Genomic DNA, 18,400 nt, shown 5'->3' on the forward strand with positions numbered 1-18,400 from the left:
CCATCCCACCCAACTTCTGTCACCACTGATCTTGAGCCTCTGCAACATTATGTGACATTCGCATGATTCTTTTGTGGCATGGAAATTCTGTATCCAACTTGCAACTGTGCCTATTTTGTTTCTCTGACATGTGCTCTTAGGAACGTAAACACATGATCTTGGTTAAAATGCGGTTTATTTGTCCCCTTACTGCTTTTTGGTTTTTGTGTGTCGACTGTAGCTTGCGTCATGTTGGGCCAAATCCTGTGGCCTTTACTCAGGCAAAATCCCTGCTGAACTCAGGGGGAGTTTTGCCTGCGTGAAGGCTGCCAATTATGTCCTGTCTGCTTTAAAAAAAAAAACAATACAGCGTCCGATCACTGTTGTCCTCAAACATACAGGAAAAAAAGATTAAGTGTCAGACCTTAAGCTGGTGTAAATCAGAGTAGCCCCCTTGACTTCAATGCTGTTCCCAGCAGCTGAGGATCTGGCCCTACACATTTATAGAAAAGAGACGCAAAATGCTCCCAGGCTTTCATCTGTGGTGGATGAAAAAACATAAAACTAGCACGTCTGGCATGATGTGATATGGTGAGGCTGGAGACTGGGACTCATTTAGAATGGGCACCTAGTCAAAAGTCCCAGTCAAGTTACAGCCACACAGTGCTGTCATCAGACTTCAGTGAAGAAACTTTCCCTGTTAAGCCTCCACAATGCTTCCTCTGTGGAAGTTTTTGAATTATTTGGGGTTATTGGGCTAAACAAAGAAACAGGTCCTGCAGGTAGGAAGATTATTCCATGTTAACTGCTGACTGTCACATATAACAATACTATTAATCTGTGCCAAACCTACATTCATATTGAGGATCATGTTTTATTAAAACCTGCTACTTGTTGTCACTCACTTGCTCCACTGTCCAATTCACTCTTTCCAAAAATAGCATGCCCTATGGTGATGGCTTATTATGATTAACAGATAAAAATAAGTTTCAGGTTTAAATGCATCCAGGACACCTGAGGTAATACAAGATCTGACTTCTATATGGAACATGTGAAGTTATATTTTCCATTGCTTCACAAGACTGGTTTTTTTTTTTATGTTTTGTTTTGTATTGTTTTGTTTTGAATTCAGTAAGTTTTAGAGTGATCTGTGGTTTCACAATGCAGACTTGCACTTCAGGATTTAATATAATTAGTTTTTTATTATTATTTTTTTTCCTATTCATAGAATAGTTCCTGCTTTTAAAACACAACTTCTAACAAGACCATTTTTCCTATCACTGGTATGTAATATTGCAATGTATATAGTGATGACGATTATCAATAGGAGAGAATTGCTGTTCATTAAAGAGGAGGTGAGGAAGGCTCTCTGGCAACATGGGTAGGATTCTACTGTTTTAAAACAGTGCACGCTAGGAGCTGTATCTATTTACTGGCTATCTGTGTGTTTATATGTAGCCACTTCTTTTTTTAAAAAAAAAATCAACGGGGAGGCATATTTCCTTTTGGTGTTTGGCAGATTATGGTACAGGAGTCCTAAGGATCTAGATTTGAAGTCTCCAGTGAAAAAATCAAAGGGCAGTCATTATAGACAACAAAAGCAAATGCCATAATAAGTTACATTACAAAAAGATTACAAAAGATACATTACATTACAAAAGATAGCATAGTATTAGTGCCAACTTCATTGTCTCCAGTGTTCTGTTTCTTTGGATATAGCTATTATTTTTATTATTCATTTGCTCCACAAAGCTTGCAACCAATGAGCTGCTGAAGTCAATGGGAAGTTAGGACACTTAGCCAGCTGAAAGATTAGGCACTAAACTCAATACACCACAGAATCAATACATAATTTCATACATCCACAACACCAACAGGATCCATTGTTTGAGGATACAGTCGAGGCTTTTTCTTTTTTGTTGTAGACATGATACATGTTCAAGTTTAGGTGGCTTATTTTGTCCAGTTCCAGTCAAAGAATTTATAGGAGCTTTGCAATCTACTATTGTGCCGTCTGCACACTGTATAGCACTGCATATACAGACAACATAACGGTTGTTAACAAAAGACTGATCTGAATATAATAGATTCCTTTGAACATGTTGTATAACCATTCTTAACAATGAGACAAAAAACTGGATCAGAAGAAGCTTCATAGCATTTAACTGTTGCTATCTCCATTTCCATAAAAAAATGCATAAAGTGTTAGTGACTCACAATATGTGTGATTAACTAACGGCCTTTCGATGCCACTTTGTTTTAAACATATCACGCTTCTTTAAAAAGCATCAGAGTACAGTAAAACCCTCCTGATCAATATAACCCTCAGGCATTTCCTCTGGAAACCCACGTCAGACTTCCTCTTGTAATTACCTCGCAGCCTTGCAGTGACTTATGTAGAGTGCTACCAGTGTGGGGTGGAAGAGAGTTGGGGGGCATAGATGGCTGCACTTGGAACAGGTGACTTACAATGTTCACATCTATACTGCAGCAATTCTGCCTTAATAATTTGGAAGCACACAGAAATCATTCTGTTCTGTATTTTAATACAGAAAGATATTGATAATGTCCAGCTGTCTCTTTTTGTAAAATTAAGAAACACCAACACACCTTTACATTTGTAATCTCAAAGTGCAATAATTTATTTATGTAGCATGACAAGTACTGAAAGTAGTTTCTTGCCTGGAGCAAAAAGACATCAGTATTGGTTTGGGTTTTTTATAGATAAGGTGTGTAATCGAAAAGGAATGTAACTATAACCTACAACCTCATTCATCATTCTGATGATACAAATACTCTCAATCCCAGATCCAAAGTCCACAGAAGTCAATGGAAAGTCACTGACTTCAGTGGGCTTTGGATCAGGCCCATAGTGCTATCTGAAGAATTTGCCAGCTTCAACCAGTCAGAAACTTGAAACATAATCAGGGAAGCAAAGAGAACAAAGTGACACTTCTAGGAAAGTTATGTTCAGGTCAGATTCTCTTTTCCTTACATCCTAGTCAAGTACCTAGGTTTATTGTAATATATAAAAAAAGAACAGTGCTATCTATCTTACATCACTACCAAAGTGTTAACTCCCGCTTCTAACCTGCTTTGGGCTACATCTCCCAGCCCAAGTAAGGGCCACAGAAAGGCCTGAATGGAACAGAACCAATACAATTCTGTTGCAGAGGCAAAAGCAAAGGGGTCCCTAAAAGGGCATCAATATCCCCTGAATAGTTTAGAGCACAGCTCCATGGTGGCCTCGGCTGTGGTTGTACTCAGGCAGTGTGTAGGGAGAAGGATGTAAGCACTTGTACCTACAACCAAGCAAAGTAGCTTTGTGGTAGCAGAAATATTCCTGGGTAGGTGGCCTTGAAGACTTCACGAAACAGAAACTTGGCAGTGTAGGCAGGGGCTATTGTTTTCAATAAAGTTCATACACATAGGGATACATTCTCAAAGGGGCAATGTCCTGGGTGCTAAATCTACGGATGCAACTTTCTACATCTAAGCTTCAGGCATCTGTGGCTTTTAAATTCAGTTGCTGTTTTGGAATCTCTTTGGGACCATTTAGCCCTTCATACACTATTCCAAATGAAGGTGTAACGTTATAAAACCATAGGGGACCTGATCCAGCATTCTTTGTGCAGCAAAGAACTTCCCACAGTAGTTTATGGGTATGTTTCACATTTGCATTATTCCCATTTTACACCTATGTAACTCCTCTGATTTGAGTGGAATGACACTTCACAGTGATGTAGCGGACTTGCTGTTGAGTGTGCAAGGACTGTAGAACTTGGCCCAGGAAGAATAAATATTTTATTAAAACAAAGGGCAATACTGTTATCTGTATTCAAAATAGTAGTCAAATATAAGGAAAGCAGGAGTTTACAGAGACGTTTTCCTTTTATTTATGTTTGATGTGAATCCACGCTATAGACCAAAAATTTAAAAGATATTTAATTTCCTATAAAGTTCCTACCCATATAAGGAGTCCATGTTTCTTTAACTATATCCGGTTGCCCTGTTTAAAAAGCAGGAGCCCTAAATTTTGCATCCGTGAGATATTGATTTTGCTATTTAGTAAAACAAAAGTTTCCATTGCCAGGACATTTTAAAGCAAAGTTAAATATAAAAAGAAAAAACTCCTTATTAAACTAAATTGTGGTGTAACAGTTCACCACATCCTGCTGCAGTGACATCTGATGTTTAGCAAAGGAAAGGTTTCTCTTTCAGGCTTCTGACAGGTACAGCGGTCACGTTACCTGCATATCTCAGCACTATTATTTTTCTGACTTGATGTCAGTGGAAAAGCTGAACATGAAGATGGAAAATATCTGTTCATAGAGGGCATTGTGGGGAACTGTAGGTGTTAGCTACAAAAGCAACAATGCTTCCCGCGCCCCCCCACCCCACACTCCAAAAAAACAAATTTAAAAAATCTGATGACAAATGCGCTGTAAATCATCATACTCAGGTCTTTGAACTGACAGGAAGGAATCTGTTGTTCTACAGGAACTATTGTTCTAGACTAAGCATTGAAAGCTAAGAGTGCTTAGTTCTATGTGAGACCTGCCACTAAGGCCAAGTCTACACTGCAGACTTCTGCCTACATAGTTATGTCGGTCAAGGGTATGAAGAGGTGTGATCCTCGACTGACACAGCTCTGTTGACACAAGTTCCTAGTGCTGACACAGTTATACCAACAAAATTGCACTTCATCAATATAGCCTGTTTTGTTCATGAGGTGGTTTTACTATACTGGTACAAAGCAACAAACTAGGAGCATTTTCCCGATAGAGTATACCTGTGTATGTATACCAGCAAAGCTTCCCTTTTGTAGACATAGACTGAATTACTGCATGACTCCTGGCAAGTCCAGGCTTGTCTACATGGAGCAGCAATGCACACTAGAGGGGTGTGATTTCTAAAGCACACCAACACGTTGTGCGCTAGTTGGCCCATGTAGACCCTACTGGCACAATCTAAAAGTTCCCTAGTGTGCATTAGTTTAAGTGGGACTATATGAATGCGCACTAACAAACTTTTAGTTAGTCTTCATGGGCCAGCTAGAAATCACATCTTTCTAGTGCACATTTCTGCTCTGTGAGGACAAGCCCTTAGTTATTTCTGCATTCCTCAGTTTCCCCCATGTAAAATGGGCATAATAATACATACGTATCTCACCAGAGTACTATGACTGTTATTTTAATTGCTGTGTGTAAAGCCCTTAGTTAAAATGCATTATGTGAGTGCAAAATACTGCTACTCCTGCAATGTTTTTACAAGTGAAGTCATGTGCGCAGTGTCATTCAAACCCAAAGACCAAGTTTGCTTTAGAAATGAAACTCAAACATAAGTCAAAATGTTACTTGCGATACTTACTGCTGCTCCATATGCAGCATATTACCTCATTGCAGTAACAAATTTGCAATCCAAAGCTTGCCCATACCTGAGAGCACTAGGGTGACTCTCTATGAACACATGCTGAATTTTTTGCTTGATCAGAGGCAACTAAGAGAGAGCAGGAGCCATTCCATTATGCTCTGCGTAGCAGAGGTACATTTCTCTTGCTGTGTGGAGCTTGGCTTGTAGCCATCTGGTACTGACAGAAGAGCAAGACTCTTAATGAAGGTGCTAAGATAGATGCATGTAGATGGAGAAAGTGAACAGATTCCTTAGTCAATCGCAACCAACATCACATGCAAGAGCACTTCGCGTTGGTCCTAGACTGCATGTACATGCTGAATGATTTCTGCCTGCTCACACCCGCTGAAGGGCATTCCCTCCCAGGCTCAGGTGCATTAGTGGGCAGCAAGGGAAAGCCCGTTCTTAGCATACTTCTGCTATTCCTTCCCCTTTTATGTTTTCAGACAGATGTTATTTTCCACTTGTATCTGTATTGCTAGACTTACAAACTTTCAGTACTTACTGCTATGCAAGATAGGAATTCTTTTGCATCAAGCCTTCCTCTTGCATGCTTTGTTCCTCAGTGTAAACCTCATTCCAGTACATGCTTTAAAGGACTCGTTCTTTGCATTTATTGGCAGGTTAAAAAAATAAAATGAAGTAAAGAAGCGCATGGAAAGGACATGGGGACCTGTCCCTGAATCTCTCTATAGGTCACATTAGATGGGAGTGATGTGGAATCATGCTGCTTTCTATTATCCTGATTCCATATCTCATCTCAGTTCCCTTGTTTTGGACATCTTGTGGCTTTCCAATGGCAATGCATAAACTGTAGGCAAGGTTCAACTATCTTTTGGATATTTGTTGGCATGGTGGAGTGTCTGTTGTTAAATAGATGTGTTGCTATACAAGAAAATTGTGTGTGGCTGTCACACCTAAAACCAGTGGAAGTCCACCTGTAGCAAGAAAAACCATATATAAGATGAGCATGAATGTCAAAAGTCACACACTCATCCCATTGAAGTCCAGCACAGAACCCCCAGTGACTTCAAGAGCTCTCAGATTTTGCCCTGATACTATTGGGTTTCATTATTTTGAGTTAGACAAAATGTTGGTGAAGGACAATTGTGATCTACTAGATTAAGCATGGGGCTGGGAGTCCCAGGCCTGGAATCCATTCCCTGATGCTAGATGCTTGCTCTCTGACTTTGAGAGAGTCACTAACCATCTACGGGTAACATGTTCAAAAGCATTTGTGACTTAGGGATCCAAAGTCCTAAGTTCAAAAGTGACTTAAGGCATGGAGGAGCCTCAGTCTCACTGAAAGTCAGTAGCTCAAAAAGCCAAAGATGCTTAAGTCAATTTTGAAAACAGGAGCTCAGTCCTTAGTCATTTAGGTGCTTTTGATATTTTTTCCCCTGTTTGCCTTAGTCAGTTTTTGCTGCTTTTTGACCTTTCACTTGACATCTGTGTGCTATTCCAAGTTAGAGTAAATCAAACTTTCCCTGAATAGACCCTAGAATGTGACATGCTATTGGCCTGAGGGTCAGGAGACCTACATTCCACTGGCTTTCTTATGTGGGCAAGCGCCTTGACCTCGGTGCCTCAGTTTCCCCATGTGTGAAATGGTGATAATGATAGCTATCTACCTCCTTTCCAGAGCTGTTGTGAGAATAAGTTAATATTTCTAAAGCACTATATATAAAGGCTAAGTAGTAATATGAATACTATCTGATTATTATTCAGTGTGAAAGAAACTTACCCAGATGCTAAGCAAAGGTGTAACTCTGTAGCTGGCCCTCAGGCAGTTTGCTCTTGTTGCCACATTTTACATGGAGATGCTGCTGTATGATTAGTGTTGCCACAGATGTTTATCGAAGTAACTTCCTTGATAAGAGTGTCATGGAAAATCTTTCCCACAGCATACGTGTTTGCATTTAAGGGAGAGGTGCAGTTCGGAAAACTGTCCTGAGCTTTGTAACCTGTAAAGTTTGTGGCATTGTTACTTTATTAGGTTATCTGCAACATACCTCCTTGTCACAGTGCAGGGGTTACAGCCTAATTTGGTTTCCACTGGTTACTCCTATTAAAGATAAACTCCATGGCACCCTCAAGAGAAGTTTTTATGTCTTTACATGTCATTTCCATACTGCTCTCGTAGTTTTTTTTTTTTTTTTTTAAATGAATAGGTAATCACTAATACAACTGCTATTCCATTGCTGAAGAAGAATCTGCATATAAATTGATATCCGCCAATCCTTGACCACCTTCTGGGACTCAAACCCTGACTGATTTATGTATTGTTGTCATAAAATGTGCAATAGGTCTGAAGAAAAAACATGGTAAACAACTAATTGCTTCAGGAAGTTGGTTTTAGACTGGTCTGGCTGTAGCCAACAAACACATGGAGTTATCTGGATGGCAGAGAACTGCAGCCCGTGAGCAAAGGGAAACTCGGGCTCTTCCATGGTCATTCCATGACGTGGGCATGTGTTTCCCCCTCCCAGTAATGCTAGGAAACTCAGCAGCGATGACAGCCATAGTGATGGCATTTTGTCTATCTTCATGTAAATCAGGTGGTGGCAGTGGCTGCAGGGAGGTGGGGTGGAAACAGAAGGGATGTTGTGCAGTTCACTGTAGATGGCCTTTGCCAGGTTCAGTCATTTCCTGTCCATCTGCCAAAAATCACAAGCTGATAAATGGACATAGGTTGAGTGTGGGAAACTATATGGTTGATGATCTTTCGGGGGGTGGGGAAGGGAGGGCAGGGGAGGGAGGAGAATGAAAGAAGAGTCATGAGCAAAGAAAACAATACTTTATCAGTGGAGATGCAGTCTAACTGGCTGATGCATAGATAATGTGTCTTGTTTATTCTTTTCTTCAACTTCTGGCCAAAGTTTTAGCTTGCTCCTCCCCAGCTCTCAGTCTTTACAGATAAGAGAAAAGGCCACACGTTCGTGGGTGTTGATTAACATGAAAGGAGAATATTTGTATTCATTTTACAACTACCAGTAACGGACAAACACACAGGCAAACGCAGGCACATGTCCGTTTTATTATTGTTTATTAAGGATACCACACGGGAAGAGTCTGCATGTGTAATCTTGTTCTGCGCAGGCATTGCAGCTTCAAGTGCTCAGTTGAGCACCTGGCCGCTTTGCACTTTGTGCATGCCACTGTTGTGGAAAGAAGGCTAACAAGCAGTCCTATAGGCTATTTTTATGGAATAGATAACTTATTCTATGACTTTCCATGTTCATTACTTTGAGCTTCAGAGCTTGTTCTAGAGCAAATGATACGTTTTTTCTTATAACTCATTAAAAATGTTAAATATGTTTGATGCACTAAAAGACCCAAGAAGCTGCTAGTTTTGTGATGTCTGCTTTCACACAGTATTTAGCATGCTAATAACCATGGTTAATCCTGCTCTTTTGCATTTAGGTCAGCCTATGTCAGTTACTTACTGATGTTACGCTTAGTGCTCAAAACTATAGCAAAACCATGAAGAAACTGATTCGCTGAATGTATTTTAGAGCTTAAGAAATAGTAATTGTATGACAATTCTAATCATTCTTTTTTTTTTCTTGTGTTCTTTCTTTACAGTAAATGAAATTATAAGGAATGACCTCTCCAGCACCAATGTGCATTCATAGCTTGCAATACTGGACTAGTTAAAATGCATACACTTTTAACTCAGCTGTTATATCAGCTCCACACAGAGCTATCATAACTGAATGAACTGAAGACGTTACCTGGTACCACTCTGATCTTCCACCTTTCTGAATGTTAGGAACTGAAGATTTACCTCTTGTCTGCAAAGAAGTATCTCTTCAACCTATGAAATATCTTCTTTAAAGAAAATCATCTCAAGAGGAGAAAAAAAGGGGAGGGAATAAACTCTAAGCTGGCACATTTCATGGGATAAAACTGGGAAATTCAACAAAAGCTGATTGCTTGTCCCCAGCCCTGAGCCTTCTGGCACCAATTCAACCCTGGAAGTGCCTTATTTTACCAGATTGTGGCATCAGGACATTTTTAATAGGCTTTCAATTTTCTACCATAAAAAGTATTCATAGGTGCAGAAGCTATAACGCTTGCCTTCTGGAGATTGATATTTTTAAAATCATAAGACTGCCTGCTGGAAAGGGAAGACATCCCTACTCAAAGTCAAATACATTATTGAATTCCAGAATTTCTTCAGCTTTTTGCTCTGCTGTAAAGTACAGCCTGTTGCCTTATTCTCAGTGCATTTCAAAAGCCTCCCAATTTGTCATCTCAGCTCCTTCTTTTTTTTCTATATACTGTCCTTATTCTCTGCTAATGAATCATAGGATTTAGTCATAGCATGTTAAGATTTTGATTTTAATCTGGCTTCAGTCATAGCACAAGTATGTTGAGTAGCACAAAATAATAAGGTTGATGGACAAAAATATTGAAATCTATCTATTACACGATAGATGTATGTGTATGCATGTACATACATACTAGTATATATGCATATATTTATATATGACAAGTAATATAGATGATTGCCTGATGAGGGCACTGAATTCAGCAATAATTTCCATTTCTGCGAATGCATTTCAGATCCAAAACAATGTTGTTGAGGGTTTGTTACACCTAAGACAGGTATGCATTTTCTTTCCTCATGCAGTTAAGCAAGCACTTTAGACAGTCGAGAAGGATGCATACAAAATACATATTATTTACCAAATGGCAAAATATGAATGAAAGTAATTGTAAATACCATCATGAAAGAGTGTAAAATATTTGTTCAGTTATAATATTATTATTCCACGGAAGCCTTATAACTCTCTGCTACATGTATGAAAAATAATATTACCAAAAAACAAATGTTTAATATGCGGTGCTGTACTATATTAACTAATGTTTATGGAATACCAGATAGGCATGTAGTGTAGTCTTTAGCATTGTATTTTGTACAACCAATAGCTTATTATATAACTAGCAGTGACTTATTATTTCATATAACCAAAAAAAAAAAAAAGAAGAAGAAGCATGGTTTAATTTAAAAATGCTTAACGTTAATATTGTGCCTTAGGAATCAGTGCCCCCTACTGGAAATATGCCTGAACTACACCTCCGTCTTGAGGTTGTAACTAATTAACCACAATGTAGTAACAATGGAACAGGTTTCACAAAAAAGTGAGATTCTCCTAAACATTTTAAAATATATTATTCTGTACAATTGTCTTACTTTCTTTTTTTTTTAATGGAAAGCCATATATGTCACATTTGCACATTACTGTGAAGACATGAGAATATAATATGGCTCAATGTACATATTATGCTGTTACTGGTCCTAATAGTAGTCTGTTATTCCCAATCTGTTTAATCCCAGTTATTTACCCTGTACTTAGCATTGTAGAACTTGCATGAAACATTTCTTATAGACTGCCATATAAAAAAATTAAAAGTTTGACAGATGTCAGCTTAACTTGTAGTTAGAAAATAGATTCAATAAAGCAAGTCTGGAAGCTAGTCTTAGAGTGGTTCATTTTATGTTACCTTGAAAAATCTTTCTTTCTCATATAAAATAAGCATTTTTACATTATATACATATATACATATATATCACAAGCTCTTCTATTTGAAGCTGTTTTCATCTTGCTGCAGCCTATTAATATACTCACCTTAATATAGAAGTAATTGTCTTTTGCCAACAGAATCACACTTTTTTCTCCTACTTTTAAAAGACATTACTGCCAAAGAAATAAAAATTGCTATATGATATAATTCTCAGATGCTATTCACTATGTACTTCAGAAATGTCAATAAAGTGTGAGTGGAGGAACCTCTGGATATGCCAAAGCATTTTTGATTCAGGAAATATCCTCAGTGAGGCTTGACCCCCACCCCACCCCACCCCACCCACACACGCTGTTTGCATTTCTGCAATAACTTTAACAAGATAATCAACTGTATGTTTTGAATATGTTGCACTTCCTTTGTCCCTAATTTTTATTTTTCTTCTTTAAGCTATTTTGAAAAAGCTGTTACTTTTAAGGCTGGATGATGGAAGATTATGCATCTCTTGTATATGTATTCATAAAATAAAAAAACAAAAGCAGAAATCTTTCCCATATGAAAATGTTACATTGTGTTTGTACGTGTGATGTGGTTGTTAATTTTATTTTTTTTAAACTTTTTTTCACTGGGTTTTTTTTTGGAAAAACAATGGTTCTGAACTAAGCAATTATTTTCCTGGAAAACAGTTGTAAAAACTTACAATGTATACTTTTCAAGTATGTTTAAAAAAACAACATAAGCAATTTTCTTTTCTCCATGGATGATTCGCACCTTTAAAAATCCCTGGCAGATCAATTTTTAAAATTAATCAAACAGTACAATATTAGCCTTGTAATAAAATATTTGCATATTCGTTGTATTAATTGCACCACATTCTGTTCTGTAACCTCCTGGAAACCTTTCTGAAGTTTATGAGCTGTGAAGGGCAGGATTTGGCCCTGCTGTTTTTAATTCAGCACACAAATGAAGTCTTTATGTTGGGTTGGGAGTGTATTGCACACACATGAAGAAAGACTGCGCACAGGTTTAGTGAAGTGAGTTTATCTTGCCACCAGCAAGACTATATACGCTTTGTAGTATGGTACCTTGCCCCAGAGAATGTTTGTTTTGTTTCTTCTGAAAAAACTAGGAGGATGTGAACTTAATCAAAGCTTGGCTGAACTCTGAGTTTCTGGGTCATCTCATCAGATGCTCTATTTGTATGGAGCAATATGTAATACTGACTGATCCAAATTACAGAAAAAAAAACCCTGAAAAAACTGATATAAGCTTCCTTGAGTTTAATTAGTAAATATAGGTGAACTGCCATTTCACAGTCACTGTGACCCTGATTCAGTAAAGCATCTATAATCAGAAAAGCTATTAAGCATGTGCTTAAGTGTTCCACTGAAAGTATGGACCTATGTATGTGTTTAAATGCTTTCCTGAACCAGAGCCTATTTTTGCTTTGCATTTGTTTTTGTTTAAGTGTAGTCTGAGACGTTCTCCTAGAGATAATATTCAGCCCACTGCTGTTCCCATTGAAGTCAATATCAAAATCCTCATTTGACTGCAGTGAGTTCGTGATCAGTTCGATGGAAATGTCTACACTGTACATTACTGGCGGCAGCATGTAGGATATGTGTAGGTACATGCCACAAAGAAAAGCTGGCTGTGTCCATGTTGTGGTGTGTAGCTACACACATCAGTGAAATGCTCTAGCAGGGGGGACAGTGGGGAAAGGCTCTGGCAGTGGGGACAATTGGGCAAATCTCTCTCTGTTCCCCCTCTGTAAAATGGAAATTATAATAATTTCCTCACAGAGGGGATGTGAGGATTCTTGTTGTGAAGTTCTCTGAAGGTGGACATAGTAAGTATCCCATTACAAATTTTTTGCTACCATCCTAAGATTGTGGCTACCATTTATACAAAAATAAAATGTCTGATCACACACTGAATTCAACGTTTTGGTCACGATGCTACCTGACTTTGTACAAGCTTCCTTTTCTTTCCATTGCCACAAATCTCCGAGTCCTAACACAGCAAACTTGGCCATGTTGACATCAACCACATCTTGACCATAATTCTCTAAGCAAAAAAACGGTCTTTAACAAATTCCTAGCTGACTACATTCATTCATAACCAAAGCATTAAGTGAATCCCACACATGCATCTGGTACTGTTTGACTACACAGTCTTGCTGGAACTGTGCCTTCCAGATTTCCCTCTAGAGCTGAAAATGGCAAATTTCAAGGAGTTAAATTCCTTGGATAGCTCTGCACTGCCACGAAGCTAAACTTTCCTCCGCCATGTGTGTAATTTTACTGTGTTCATCTTTGTAATTTTACTGAATTTGTCTCAGTAAAAAAAACAAACCAACAAAAACACAACTGCAAAGTATACTGTTGAGGCGAGAGATGTCCAGGGCCGGAGCATAAATCGTTAGCAGGCAGTAGTCAGTCACCCAGTATGAAAACGGCATGTTTTTATCAAATTTTTAAACATGCCCATTTTTTAACTTCACATGCAGATAACTGATTGGGCTGCTCATCAAAACAAAGCATTTTCAGGTTTTCTAACCGATGAACATTTGTCCAACAAACCGGTTTACCACAGTTTTTTATTTGCCTGCATTTTTTCTGCTTTTTCTGTGACCAAGTATTTTTCTTTTCTATATTATTTGATCCTGTCTCACAAAAAAGAAAAAGAAGGTTTTTGTTTCTGCTCTTTTCAGGTAGCCAAATTATATGTTCAGAGCAGATCAGTTACAGATTCGCATATGGTTGGATTCAATTATCAAGCCATTCCTGATTCCAAAACCAACTTTTTTTCTCTCTTTTTTTGGCTGAGACTATATTTTTGGATTGTGCAAACTTGAGGAGATTTAACAGCTGGAAAGGCCTGAGCATCCAAGATTTAAACCCACTGCTAATAGTCCTATTGCTTATGGTATGCCATGTGCACCTTGGCTTTTACTATGTAAGCCAAAGAGCTGCTTAGCAACGAGCTGCCAAAGGCTCTCATTTAGCCACCTTAAATTATAGGGAATTAGTAGTTTACTGTTTGACTATGATGCAAATTCAGTTTAGTCATTTTAGGGGATCTCAATGTTAAAAAAAGAGAAAAAAAACCCCGGGGGCAGGGTTTCCAAATACTCCCATGGCATCCGTTCTACACTCCCAAAAGTTAAAAACCCCTTAAGTGCCACGTACTGCTCCTGAGCCCCACTTATTGCACCCATTTCACTGAACAATAAACAGATTTTATTGAGAAAGTAACATATAATGTTACAGAACAGTTTTGCAGCAAACATCAAATATAGCATTGCCAAATTTACACGCACTGGGGCAGATTCTCCAGGCTGGACTTTGTGTAGCTGGGGCAGGTTGGGGATAAGTTTTGAAAGATGGCTTTATTTCACCTTTGCTCTTCCTAGTTCCTAGGGTCACTGGATACTAGGCCGGACCCCTGGCAAAATTATGCTAGCTACCCATAGGCCACCCTCTAGAGGCAGTTCCAAAAGCTGGAAATTGCTGGTGTGTAAGACGGAATACCCCTGCCTTAGCTCCTTTCCCTTGGTCACTCCACCTATGCTAGAGAGAGAAGGTATAGGAGCTCCTAAGGTAGCCTTACACCACCAGACAGTTCCCTTATGATGGGGGAATCTTCCTGGTGCTTTTTAAGTCAAAGAGGCACCAAAGACTAGGGTCCTACTACCAAATTCAGAGGGGGGGGGGGGGTAACTGGATGCAATTCCTCTTGGCATTAGTGGATTGTATCTGTCTGGTGTAAGAATGACTTGAGACTAGTCACCCATCTTAGTTCAGTATCTGTTTTCCTGTACAAAGGGCACGTGAACTAGACATCCTGTGAGATTATTTTTTAAACATATAAGGCACTGTGAAAGAACAGATCCTACTTTTCTAAATTGTCTGGTGCACTGTCCTGAAAATATTTACCAAAAGGGGGCAATTTGAACTCACAGGTGTATTTTGTTCCTAACATTTCAGCAAGCGATGGGCTTGACTTGTTGGATTGACTTTCAGATCGAAATCTGAGTTCACCCACGGTTCTGGGCATTTTGGGCTTCTGAAATTCTATCAAGTCCTTTATGTGTGTGAGTTTTATCCCCTTATATCATTAATGAAGTATATGTTAGATCTGGCCTAGAATTTCCTGTCAATTTTTTTTTCAATAGGAAATGCAATTTCTGCAAACTTGAAATTTGTCAATTTTCCAACAGAAAAATTTAAATGAAATATTTTGTTTTGGCTCAGGTTGACCAAAATCTAAACATTTCACTTTTCCTAACCAAATCAAATTCTCTATAGGGTGAGCTTTCTGGCTGAACTACATCTTACATAATGCATCACAGTCTCTTTTCCCACTCTGGTGCATCATGGGAGTCATATGACCGCAGCCTTTGCTCCACCCATTAATTGGATGCTTTGCTGGAAACTCTTTGTCAGCCTCATGTATGTTTCCTGCTTCTCTGGTCCCCTTCCAAAGATTTCTGTCTGGGAGGGGGAAATCTGATGTACTGTTTTCATCCTGCTGGGATACCTTTTTTATTGTAAATTCCTTTTATGTTTTGCCTTATTAAATAGCTTGGCGTTAGCCAGATAATGACAATATACCTTGGGGAATATTGAATGAGTTTCAGTCATGCCTTTAGCTTCCTGCTGTGCAAATCAAAGTTAACTCCATCTTCCTAACAGCACACAAGGGAAATAGGTAGGGAATCTAGAAATGCCCTAGTTTTCCCTCTAGTGTTTAAATACTATGATGATACACAGTGTATTAAAACCTAAGCTATAGGTAGATTAGGCAAATAAATACCACGGCACACAGACATTTTCTGGAGTATCCCTAAAAGCAGTCACAGCAAATCAAGAAAATACATATTTTTCAAATACCAGTGACTCTGGGAAGAGCAGCCAGTGAGATTTTAAAAAATACTTAAATGAATTGAATGGACTACAGCCCTCTCCTGGATGAATCAGAACTACTCCACTTTGTGTCACTGGTGCCATGCTAACAGCTACCAGTGATTTGTGCTTAGCCCATGGGCCCGTGCTTTTGGAGCAGGAGGCTTTGAATTCTAATCTAACTCCTCTGTGCCCCTTAGGAACAATCACTGCTTTCCCTGGAGATGGTACAGTTGTTTATAGTACAATGTACCTTAGCTCATGTTGTTTGATGTGAGCTAAGTCAGAGAAGGAGGACAGCAGCCAAAGTCATGTCACGGCAAAAAATTGTTAGCGTTGTGTGATGCCTGTTCAGCAAACGTGTGCCCATGGATACCTTCTCTAGGTGGCCAACACCTGACTATGATGACTGCAGAAGAAACAGGGTTGCTACATCAAAGGTGACTCTGCAGCTGCCTTGGCATTAGGAAACTCATCAAGGGCCAGACCAATCAAATGCTCTGCGGGCTTGATTTTCAGAAGGGCTGAGCATCCAGAACTGCAATTAAAATCAAGTTGAAACCCCTCCTGTGACCAGGCAGCAATTGTCCGTTGTGCCCTTTTAGGTGACTCTGGCAGTTTTGTTGCACTTCAGGACGAGTGACAGAGTAGCTGTTATCTTGCCCACACAGCCACTTGTAACTTGCTCATGATAGAGGCGATAGACAGACAGACTAGAGGGGACACCCTCTCAAAGGATTTGCTCTGGCCTAGATGATCACATGGTTCCTTCTTGACTTAGAATCCGTGAATGTGACTGATCAGAAAGAGAAACACAAACACATACTTATAGCGCCTTCCACGTGTCTTAAAATGTACAATTCTTTCTGTAAAAATGTTTTAACCATAAATAATCAAATGAGCCTGATTCCATAACCATTGAAGTTAATGGCAAAATTTCCCTTGACTTCAGGGGGTGCAGGGCTCTGAAATAAGACTTTGGCAGCATCTAAGGACTGAGAGGTGAGCCTTCTTTGCATGATACCTAAAACCCTGGAAAAAATAATTGATGCAATACAAATCTCTTATTTGAGTTGGATTAAGCATTTTGTTGTGATAGAAGCTCAATGGCTCTGTGAAGGCTATTGTCATGCAGTGTCTCTTTAAACAGAGTGTATTGGGTCAGCTGTGGTTGTAGACAGGAAGAGGAAGTGTGAGCACAGAAAAAAAGCAAGCAAGCAAGCAAGCAGGCAGGGCAGACTGAGAGGTGGTGAAGAGTTCTGTGGCTGCTAACTGGGTGTCTTAATCTAACAAAAGGCGAGTGTAAGCAGCAAAAAGAAAGTGTAAGCAAGAGGGTAAGGAGGAGTTTTGGTTTTATTAAGTCCTCTGCACTAAGCACAAGCAAAGAAAGGCTCTGTGAGTGAACAAAGCCAAAGTTAAAAGAACAGAAAGGGGAAACATAAAGAAAGGACTTGTGGTATAAAACTAGTTATTCCCTGCCACAGCCTGGTGAGTGGGAAATGGCTGTTTGTTTGGAAGTGCATGAACGAACACACCAAGTCTTATTCTTCAGCAATGGAGGTTGTTGGCATGTTATAGAGACATCAATATTCTGAGTGCGTAGGAGAACCTTCACTCAGTACAGGGCGCTCAGGGGCATGAGATGTGCTCTGTCCTGAACTAACATTTGAAAGACCCCCTGTTTCATTGCAGTCAATTTCTTCTGCTTAGCAGTGTTGCAGAGCCAATGCACCTGTCTTCTATAAAGGAGGGAGTGTCTTATGTTGCTCAGTATTTATCCTACACTGAGCTTCTTAAAGACCTGTACTGATGGTTTCTGAAGAGTCATTTCCAACACTTCTTGGTCGACAGTGTTGTGATCACAATCCTTAGACGTTAATGTCTCACGTATACGCTGAAAAGTGGCTATGTAAAAATTACACCTTTTAACACAGCAGTGATAATACTCCTAGTGTGTATTTACTTCTGCCCTATCTGCTTGCTTCACCAAAGTCTATATTGCTTTTGCATCTAACAGCATTGCAGAATTAACACTGCTAAGAGGGAGTGAAGTGGATTCTGTTTCAGGTTATGTATGAACAGACTTATTTGGTATGTTCCAACTGGGTTTGCACAGGTCTCATCAAATGCAGAATTTGGCCTGCAGATCCTTTCTCATTGATGATGATGGTGATGAATGGAAAGGAAAAAATGCAGCTTGATGTCCATATTCCAGAAGGAGTTTGCAGGAGTGGATGTGAGTAAAACATTTTTATTTTTATTTATTTATTTATTTTTTTTGCTTTTAAATTGAGTACTGATGATGTGTATAACACAGAGAGCCAATAAACACGGAGCCCCGTGCTGCCATTTCTACAGATACCTTTTTTGGAGCAGTATTGTGCTTTAAAGATGAAAGCATTTTATTTCTTCTTTTATGAAGTTCAAGAGGTACTGTATGCTTTCAAATAGTTTCACGAGAAGTTAATCATATGACTCCATTTAACATCAGTGCCTGTCACGCAACTGAAAGCCTGAGCAGCTCTTTGAAAATATCGGCTGAGGTATATATTTCTGATTTGGTTTTTCCC

The 18,400-nt window shown here is 39.1% G+C and overlaps 1 protein-coding gene across 2 annotated transcripts in view; it reads left to right on the forward strand.

The window, feature by feature from the left end:
- Positions 1–11,703, forward strand: part of NFATC1 (nuclear factor of activated T cells 1) — a 134,437-nt gene extending 122,734 nt beyond the window's left edge. Inside the window, exon 10 of one of the 2 annotated variants that reach the window (XM_067537533.1) lies at positions 8,977–11,703. In XM_067537533.1, the coding sequence (XP_067393634.1) occupies positions 8,977–9,026 (50 nt within the window). In that variant the 3' untranslated portion in view covers positions 9,027–11,703. The remainder of the gene's footprint in view (positions 1–8,976) is intronic. The other variant, XM_067537536.1, reaches the window with a different exon arrangement.
- The last annotated feature ends 6,697 nt before the right edge of the window (positions 11,704–18,400 follow it).

Source organism: Emydura macquarii, unplaced genomic scaffold (assembly GCF_026122565.2).
Source record: "Emydura macquarii macquarii isolate MOO-44397 ecotype Brisbane River unplaced genomic scaffold, CSIRO-AGI_Emac_v2 contig_431, whole genome shotgun sequence".
NCBI classification, from domain to species: Eukaryota; Metazoa; Chordata; order Testudines; family Chelidae; genus Emydura; species Emydura macquarii.